At 40.6% G+C, this 10,384-nt stretch overlaps 1 protein-coding gene across 1 annotated transcript; it reads left to right on the top strand.

The window, feature by feature from the left end:
* Positions 1-7,628: 7,628 nt before the first annotated feature.
* Positions 7,629-8,665, top strand: LOC101355773 (olfactory receptor 5C1). Its single transcript, XM_004375637.2, has one exon. It carries the CDS (start codon positions 7,679-7,681, stop codon positions 8,639-8,641), a length of 963 nt encoding a protein of 320 aa, XP_004375694.1. The 5' UTR covers positions 7,629-7,678; the 3' UTR covers positions 8,642-8,665.
* Positions 8,666-10,384: the final 1,719 nt, after the last annotated feature.

Consider the following 10,384-nt stretch of genomic DNA (forward strand, 5'->3'; position numbering starts at 1 on the left):
TCATAAAACAATATGTGTACTACTGTTTCATGAGAAACTATTTGTTCTGTAAGCCTTCGCCTAAAGTACAATAAAAAAAAATGTATTATGAAAAGAAAAAAAAAATACTGCCATGGACATTCCTGCACATATATTTTTGTGCATGTGTGTAAATATTTCATCATGTAAGCCGCTTCAAAGAATTCCCCCAAGAGAAGCTATGCATTGAAAGTCCCAAATTTCCTTCCAGGCTAAGCCAGTCCAGACCTTTTGTAAGTTACATCCACGATCTATCCCTAGCAGCCAGAAACAACTTTGAAATCAAATCTAAATGTGATCCCAGCTCCACTTCTCACTACTAAAATAATCTTGATTAAGTCATAGAACCCTGATGAAACTTCCTTTATTTAGGAATTAATTATTCAACAAATTGTGTTAGAATAACTAGGTAGCCCTCTGGGGGAAAAATTAAGTTAGATACTCACTTTACAACTTAAACCAAAATAAATTGCAGATGGACAAAATATTTAACCATAAAAAATGAAACCATAAAATTCTAGAAGAGAAAAGTGAGAAAATATTCTTATAATCTTAGAATAGAAAGGGGTTTCAATGACTAAAACAAAACTCAAAATTCACAAAATAAATACTGATAAATTCAGTTACATAAAACAAAAATATAAATTTTTATAGAGAAAAAAAGAACCATAAAGAAAGTCAAGACTAATGACAAAATGAAAATATATAATTTATATCACAAAGAGTTGATTTCCACAATAGTTTCTTTAAATTAATAAAAACAGTGACCAAAAATTCAACAGAAAAATGGACTAAAAAAATACGAACAGAGTTCAGGGAAAAAGAAATATAAATAATTCTTAAGCTTATAAAAGAAATGCTCATTCTCATTCATAATAAAATAAATGAAAATTGAAACTACAGGGAGGTATTTTATTTTTAAATTGAAACTACAAGGAGGTACATAAAGGCTAGGCTTTAAAAACAGAATAGAAAATATTTAAAAAGCAGCAGAGGTACTTTTACGTATCAGTTTAGCCAAGATCAGAGTCTGAAAACACAGTATTGTGGAAAGTGTTGAAAAGCATACACGCTTATACATTGCTAGTGTGAGTATAAATTGGTTCTGCATCACTGTAGAGTAATTTACAATGTCTATCAAATAAAGCGCACTTACTCTTTAGCCTAGTGTTTCTACTCCCAGGAAATTATCCAACAGACATCCTCGCACAATGGCGTCTGCATAGTAGTTTTGTAGCATTGACTGCAAGAGCAAAATATTTAAAATAACTTTAATGCGCATCGATAGAAGACTAGTGAAATAAATCATGGTACATCCATATAATGGAATATTACACAGCCTTAAAAACTTTTTGTACTCTTCTAGAATGATCACCAAGATATATTGTTAAGTGGAAAAAAGGTGCAGAAAAGTTTATGGTATGCTAACATATAAGTTTTAAAAAGACTATACATACTTAACAAGAGGTCGGCAGTTAGAATCCACCAGCTGCTCCTTGGAAACCCTATGGGGCAGTTCTTCTCTGTCCTATAGGGTCGCTATGAGTCAGAATCAACTTGACGGCAGTGGGTTTGGTTTCGGTATATCTATGAATTCATGAAACATCTTTAGAAGGATACTCATGAAACTGGTAGCAGTGGCTACCAGCAGAACCACTCTAGAACGTGGAAATAGAGGACTCGGAGACAAAGTGGGAGGGAGGCTTGTTTGTTATTGGATACCTTTTTGTACATTTTTGATTTTACACAGTGTGTTGTTGTACTGTTTAAAGATAAACAAATAACAAAAAAGAGGCAAGAGGAAAACACTAACCTCTGAAGTTGCACTCTTAAATTTAATTATTAATATTTAAATTTAATTTTTTAAGAATTTTGGAAAGCTATGAGGAATTCAGGGCTGAAAAGTGGAGACTGAATCTCCGGGAAGGCATGTGCCTAATCAAAGGATAGCAAATATGATTCCTCTCTCCTACTAACCCCACTGACTTTCATGGGCTCAAATAAAAAGGACTCTAAGACTAGTCTGAGTAGTGAGAATGAGTAGCCTGACTGATTAGCCATGTCTGCCTTGATCAAAGGATGGAAGCATAGCATCAACTTTACCATACATTCTCCATCCCTGGCCTAATGGCTCCTCCAATCATGAGATACTGCTACAATACCCCCATCTGGTGGCAGCATATATTTAATTGCAGAATTCAATTTTTTTAAGAGTGAGTACCTTTTGGGGAGATAAATACACAAAACTAAAGTGATATGGTGGCAGAAAACATCACAAACCCCTTACCGTTTCAGCGTCACTGCAGATTGTGATGACTGGTGATAGATTCACAAAAAAGAAAAAGTTAAATCGGCCATTAAAGAATGGCTAGGACTTTGATTAGGGGAAGAAGAGCAAGAAAGGAATTCCAGACAGGGGCAATAATTTCAAAAGAGGCACGAAAGGTGGGGATGAGGAGGCCTAACATTGGAGGTAGGGGAGAAAAGTGAATAATGAGAAGACTGGACTAGAGCAGAAAGATCGTACAGAAGAAACAATATTAGGAAAGTGCTTTGTGCAGACCCTTGACTGAGGAGTTTGTAGTTATTTGATGTATAAACAAAAAACATTGTCGAAGAATCAATTCTTACTCATAGTGACTCCAGAAACAGACTGCCACATACATCCTTCTCCCTCTGAGCAGCTGGTGGGTTTGAACTGCTGACCTTTCCATTAGCAGCTAAGTGCATTAACTACTGCGCCACCTGGGCTCCTTATCTGATGCATAGTAGGAGTAAAATGCTTAGGCTAGGATTTAAGAAACAGAGTGGAAAACACTTAAAAAGAAAATAAAAAGAAACAGAGTGGAAAACATTCAAAAAGAAAAAAAAAAGAAGCAGAGCGGAGAGGGGAAGATGTGGTAGGCATGGAGACTAGCTGAAAATTTCATACATAATCCCATTAATGAAGCTTGGACTGGGACCATGACAGTTCATGAAGAGAAGTGGACTGGCACAATAGATACTACTGAGGCACAACTCACGAGTGGCCCTATGACTAGGAAGGAAGAGGGTGGAAATGGAGTCACCCTCACAAGTTAAAGACCCTTCTCTAGGCCGTGATTTCTTCATCTATGAAATAGATATAAAAGTATCCACCTAATAAGGGTCTGATAAGTCTGAAATGAAATCATGCATGCAAAATGCATAGAGTATAAGCCACCCTGTAAACTGGGGAGAAAGAGAAACATGCCCCTCTCCTTCAGATCACATACACATCAGTTTGTAATTATATATGTGTGATTATTTGATTAAAAGCTCTCTCCTCCCACCAGCCTGAAAGCTCCATGAGAGCAGGGACAAATCTGTCATACTCACATCTATAGCTCTATGCTCATACAGTGCCTGTCACATGTCATTATTGTTAGGTGCCACGGAGTCGGTTCTGACTCACAGCAGCCCTATGTACAACAGAAAGAAACACTACCTGGTCCTGTGCCATCCTAACAACTGTTGCTGTTTGAGCCCATTGTTGCAGACATTGTGTCAATCCTTCTCACTGTGGGTCTTTCTCTCTCTCAATGACCCTCTACTTTCTGATAACATGTCCAAAGTACATGAGACGAAGTCTTGCCATCCTCCCTTCTAAGGAGCATTCTAGCATACTTCTTCCAAGACAGATTTGTTCATTCTTCTGGCAGTCCATGGTATATTCAATATTCTTCGCCAACACCACAATTCAAAGACATCAATTCTTATTTGTTCTTCCTTATTCATCATCCAGCTTTCACATGCATATGAGGCAACTGAAAATACCATGGCTTGGGTCAAGTGCACCTTAGTCCTTGAAGTGACATCTTTGCTTTTTAACACTTTGAAGAGGTCTTTTTCAGCAGATTTATGTCCTTTGATTTCTTGACTGCTGCTTCCATGGGTGTTGACTGTGGAATCAAGTAAAATGAAATCCTTGACAACGTCAATCTTTTCTCCGTTTATCATGATGTTGCTTATTGGTCCAGTTGTGAGGATTTTTGTTTTCTTTATGTTGAAGTGTAATTCATAATGAAGGCTGTAGTCTTTGATCTTCATCAACAAGTGCTTCAAGTCCTCTTACCTTTCAGTAAGCAAAGTTGTGTTATCTGCATATCAATGGCTGTTAGTCTTCCTTCAATCCTGATGCCATGTTCTTCTTCTCATAGTCCAGCTTCTTGGATTATTTGCTCTGTACACAGACTGAATAAATATGGTGACAGGATTCAACCATGATGCACACCTTTCCTGATTTTAAACCATGCAGTAGAGTAGGTGGTTAACAAATATTTGTTGGATAGATTAGAGGTTAATATATGGATAGATTGTAGAGCCATACATAGATAAATAAATGATAGACAGACAAACAGACTTCAGAGACTTTAACCTCAGAGGCTGAAAGATGAAGGTAGAAGTCAGACAGAAACAGAGATGTTAGAAGGATTAGGAAAGACAATAGACTACAATCAATTTTAGGCTAAATGGAGCCAGGAGCCTGAAAGTCCAGGAAATTTCATTCTTCCAGTTCCTGTCTAGTGCTGATTAGCACTGAAGAGAGAATTCAGAAGCTGTTCCTCTGAAAACTTGAGTCCTGGAAGTCTCAGTGGTAAGGCCTGCACTGAACTAGACACCCCAACCCCAGAATGTCAAGATTGCTTCTCATGAATAGTGAGGCAAGAGAGAGAATTTAATGGAAAATTAACTGTATGTTTTGCTCACACATACACACACACATTTCATAACACCTACTTAATGAAAGTTTTGGGACCCTTGCACCCAAAATTTCAAAGCATCTTAAAAGCCCTAAAGTCTCATTGTTCCCATTTTACAGATGGAGAAATGGAGAGGCCATCGAAGCAGCTCTGCTCCTCACTTTGTGAAGGTGAGTGGTGTTTGTTTTCCACGTGGAAAGACTGAGACACACAAGGGATTGGCCACCAACTGGGTTCTGGATACAGTACTGCAGCTGGCCAGGGACTATATTCATAGAGAACATGTAGTTGGGGGGATCCCACTGTTTCCTCTACCCCTAGAGGCCATATGACCTCCACCAGTGACCTTATCAAGGAAAAGGAGAAGATACCTAAAATTCTTTATCCTTAAGAATATGTGGATGAATTAGACATAATACAGACTTCATGCTGCTCAATTAGATGACAGAAGACAAACTCTTAGACAGATAATTATAAAACAAAATAGTGGGGCTATTATGCAGAGAGCCAAGAGAGCGAAATTCCAACATAAAATGTTGAGGGATAGGGTGTTCAGATAAGGCTTCCTGGGAAAGATGACGCCTGAGCTGAGTCTTAAAAAATAGGAAGGATTATGGGGAGAGGGGAGAGGTGATGAGACCCTCTGAGATGCCCTGGGGCCCTTTAGCTGGGACCCTCATCCCTGATTGGAGCAACCCGCAATATGTTTTATATACATACATACACACAGAAAACATACATCATTGTTTTGAGTTTTTTTTTCATTAATCTATATATTTTTCTGCAAATTGCTTTTTTATCTCAATATGTTTTTGAGATTTCTCCATATTTATATATATAGGTTGAATCCATTCTGTTTAAGTGCCATGAGCCTATTCTTAAACACTTATTTTGGCTAATGTTTCTATGACAAACAGTCCAGGAGTATACACCCTTGTGTACGTCTCCTTGTGTATATGTGTAAGAGTCTTCAGAGGTAAACACCAAGAAGTAGAATTACCAGGGTTTGCACAGTTTTGAGTAGTTAACTGCCAAATTGTTCTCCAACTGTCCTGATTTACATTCCCACCAACATGCGATATCCTCAAATTCCTTCAACCAAGCTGTGCTTTGTAGGAAGATCTTTGTCATCCTCATCAGGCAAAGGTATGTTGCAAAACACCCAAGCGTCTCTTAAAGGAAGGGGAAAGAGCACCTACTCAGCCGCAGGTCCTATACTGCACACCTATTGCCTCTTGGAAGCCCCCAACTCATATGTTATGATTCTTACTTTACAGTGAGAAAACTGAAGCTGGGAGAAGTGAAGTGATTTGCTCCAAGTTATACACTAGGAAGTGGGTATGCTATGGGCTAAAGTCCATACTCTTTTCACTGTTTCATACATTCCACTAACTTTTATTGAGCACTGATTACATACATACCAGGCCCTTTAGATACAAAAATGAATTGCAGGACTGTTCTTAGCACAGGGTAATACTCAATATATGTTTGTTGAATCAAAGAGTTCAAAGGCCACAAAGGAGATAAAAAACCCAAACTAAACCCACTGCCTTTGAGCCAAATTCCTACCCAGCAACCCTACAGGACAGAGTAGAACTGGTCCATAGGGTTTCCGAGGCTGTAATCTTTACAGAAAGCAGGCTGCCACGTCTTTCTCCTGCAGAGCAACTGGTGGGTTCGAACCGTTAATCTTTCAGTTAGCAGCTGAGAGCTTTAACCACTGCACCACCAGGGCTCCTTTCAAAGGAAATAGATACATTAAAAAAAAATTGCAATAGAATGGCGAGCTGTCGTAATAGATACATGCTTTAGTACCAAAAAACCAAACCAAACCCTCTGCCATCAAGTCAGTTCCGACTCATAGTGATCCTGTAGGACAGAGTAGAACTGCCCCATAGGGTTTCCAAGGAGCATCTGGTGGATTCGAACTGCTGAACTTTTAGTTAGCAGCCAAGCTCTTAACCACTGTGCCACCAGGGCTCCAAAAGTAGGGTATAAACAAGGAAATGTTAAGTTTTCTTTAGGTAGATCAGGAATGCTGCACATTGGAGACAGCATCCAGCAGACACGGAAAGAAGAAGCAAGTTCTAAGCAGAGGGAATATGAAGAAATATTGCATTTCCTGGGAATTACACTACTCTTGACTGCCTTAAAATTGTTTCCTTCCAGTTTTGAGGCAAGGCATCTAGTTCAATTCATTAGACTTTTGTTAAATGCCTGTTGTGTGCCCAGTCCTTTATGAAATGCTTTACATACATTATATCATTGAATCCTTGCAAAAAGAAAAAAAAAAAAAAAGCTGCAAGCTTTTTATTCCTATTATACAGATGAGAAAATTGAGAGAGGTGAAGAATCTGGCCCAGGAAGACATTCAAATCATATGTTCTTTCCACTCCTCACTCTCTCCCCAAAACACCAGGCCACTCCTGCATTCTCCTTTTCCAGGTCTTACTCCAATGGGAAGGTGTCCTCCCAGCAAACTTCAAGACCCATAGCTAGTTACCCTGTGGATTGAAGAGTTACTTTCTGCTCATTCCACTGAGTCTCTTTTCCTCCCCCAGGAAACTGAAGAGGAGAATGCATATAGAGTTGTGGAATTATTAATCTTTGGCCAGACATGAAATATCATCCTATTCATCATTCATTCACTCAACAAATACTTATTGAGCACCTACTACTTGTCAGGCAAAGTCCTCCATACTGTGGATACAATAGTAAATAAGACAGACAAGACTCCTGCCCTTACAAAGATTAAATTCTAATCATTTTGCAGTTAGAAGCTAAGATTTTGAGATGTTAAGGGGCTTGTCCAAGGTCATTCAGTAATTTTGTGGCACAGGTAAGACTGAAACCCAAGCCTACCTGACTACCAGCACAAAGTCATGACCTTTCTCTCATCTACCTCTTGCTTCGTCTGCCTTCAGTGTCTGGCCAGTAGGATGACCCCAGAGAACCTCACATGGGCCAGGGTTGTGTCTGCTGAATTCATCCTCCTGGGCATCACGAATCGCTGGGACCTGTGCATTACCCTTTTCCTGATCTTCCTGCCTGTCTACCTGGTGAGCTGGCTAGGAAATATGGGCATGGTGCTGCTGATCCGCGTGGATGCCAGGCTCCACACACCTATGTACTTCTTCCTGGCCAACCTGTCCCTGCTGGATGCCTGCTATTCCTCAGCCATCGGCCCCAAGATGCTAGTGGACCTGCTGCTGCCCCACGCCACCATCCCTTATGCAGCCTGTGCCCTCCAGATGTTTGTTTTCACAGGGTTGCCTGATGCCGAGTGCTGCCTGCTCGCAGCCATGGCCTATGACCGCTATGTGGCCATCGGAAACCCTCTTCTCTATACAACAGCCATGTCACGGCATCTATGCCTGGCCTTGCTAGGAGCATCAGGACTGGGAGGAGCGGTGAGTGCCTTTGTCCACACAACCTTCACCTTCCGCCTGAGCTTCTGCCACTCCCGTGAGATCAACAGCTTCTTCTGTGATATCCCTCCACTGCTGGCCATCTCATGCAATGACACTAGTCTCAATGAACTCATCCTCTTTGCCATCTGTGGTTTCATCCAGATGGTCACAATGTTGGTTATTGCTGTGTCCTACGGCTTCATTACTGGGGCTGTGATCCACATGCACTCGGCTGAGGGCCTCCGACGAGCAGCCTCTACCTGTGGCTCCCACCTCACGGCTGTGACTATGCTGTATGGGACACTCATTTTCATGTACCTGCGTCCCAGCTCCAGCTATGCCCTGGACACTGACAAGATGGCATCTGTGTTCTACACCCGTGTCATTCCAGCTCTCAATCCACTCACCTACAGCCTCCATAACAAGGAAGTAAAGGAGGCCCTCAGAAGGACCTGGAGCCGATTCTGCTGTTCAGGGCGGGGGCACTCATGAAAGGTCTGGGGGGTGTGGTTAGGACTGACTGTGTAGAAATGAGGAGCACACTCTTTCAGGCCTCTGGCACTGTGGCTAAAGATGGATGTTCCGCTGGTGTGTGTCTCTCCTCATTAGGGGACTACAAAGGAGGAGGAAAGAAGCATACACAAGGCAGGCAGAAGTGGCTAGACCTAGAACCAGTACCAAGACCAGGTTAATGTTGCTATTGAACTGCCTTAGGTTCCCCAATGTTCAAAACATAAAAGTTCCTAAATGTTACCCAGTGAAGTAACAGAAGGTTTATTGGCCACCTGTACTTATAAGCAGGTTGATCCCCAGAAACATAGGTTAGAGTGGTACTGGCTCCAAATGTTCCTAGATTCTTGTTCTTTTTAGGGTTCTTGGCCAGTGAGTCTGCTCCTGCTCTCCTTGATCTCACACCAGGAGAGCATCTTCAGAACCTGCTCATGCCAAAGAATGGGAGTGGATCTGAAGAGGCAGACACCCCTCCCTTGTATCGCTCAGGGAAATGAACAGCACGAGGACATACACAAGTTCATTCCTAAAATCCCAACAGTTAGGATTTGGTTAAGGTTAGGTTAGTCCAGGTATAGGATAGAGGTTAGGAAATGGTCAGAATTATGGTTATGCATGGTCTCGGGAAACATCTAGTTCAACTGGCATAACACAGTTTATAAAGAAAAATGTTCTACATTCTACCTTGGTGGGTAGCATCTGGGGTCTTAAAAGCCTGTGAGCAGCCATCTAAGATACTCCACTGGTCTCACCCCCTTCGGGAGCAAGAGAGAATGAAGAAAACAAGATACAAGGAAAAGATTAGTTCAAAGGACTAACGGACCACAACTACCACAGCCTTCACCACAGGCTGAGTCCAGTACAACGAGATGGGGCCTGGCTACTACCACTGATTGCTCTGACCAGGATCAAGAGCTGAATAAAAATGTAGAACAAAATTCTAACTCATAAAAACAGACCAGACTTACTGGCCTGACAGAGACTGGAGAAACTCTGAGAGTATGGCCCCTGGACACCCTTTTAGCTCAGTAATGAAGTCACTCCCGACATTCACCATTCAGCCAAAGATTAGACAGCCCCATAAAACAAAACAAGACTAATGGGGCACAACAGTCCAGGGACAAGGACTAGAAGGCAGGAGGGGACAGGAAAGTTGATAATAGGGAACCCAAGTTTGAGAAGGGACAGTGTTGACTTGTCGTGGGGTTGTTCACCAATGCCATAAAACAATATGTGTACTAACTGTTTAATGAGAAACTATTTGTTCTATAAACCTTCATCAAAAGTACAATTAATAAAAAAAAAAGAATTATGGTTATGGTTAGAATAGAGTTAGGATTAGAGTTCCAGTTATGGCTAAGACTAGAGTTAGGGCTAGTTTAGAGCCAGGGTTAGGTTTAGAATTAAGAAGCAATGAGGTAAATTTAGGATTGAATTAAAGTTATGTAAATTTTAGGATTTGGATTGGTTTTAATTAGTAGTAAATTTGGGATAAATTTAGGGATGAGTCAGAGTTTGGGTAAACCTGGACTCTTATTAAAAATATTAGAAATATTTTAGGATTAGTGTTAGAGTGCAGAACTAATTAATATTGGAATTCAGGTTTCATTTTTATTGCCAGAGAAAAGTCCAGTTAGAGTTTATTTCTAATTAGAGTGCTGTTATATTTAAGTTAAGTTGGTGTGTGGATAATGTTTATGATAAGTTTAAGTCACCGTCTAGTTA

This window comes from Trichechus manatus, unplaced genomic scaffold (genome assembly GCF_000243295.1).
Source record: "Trichechus manatus latirostris isolate Lorelei unplaced genomic scaffold, TriManLat1.0 scaffold00038, whole genome shotgun sequence".
Taxonomy (NCBI): Eukaryota; Metazoa; Chordata; class Mammalia; order Sirenia; family Trichechidae; genus Trichechus; species Trichechus manatus.

Coding starts and splice junctions, on each gene's coding strand:
- LOC101355773 (XM_004375637.2), top strand. CDS start 7,679: ATGACCCCAGAGAACCTCACATGGGCCAGGGTTGTGTCTGCTGAATTC.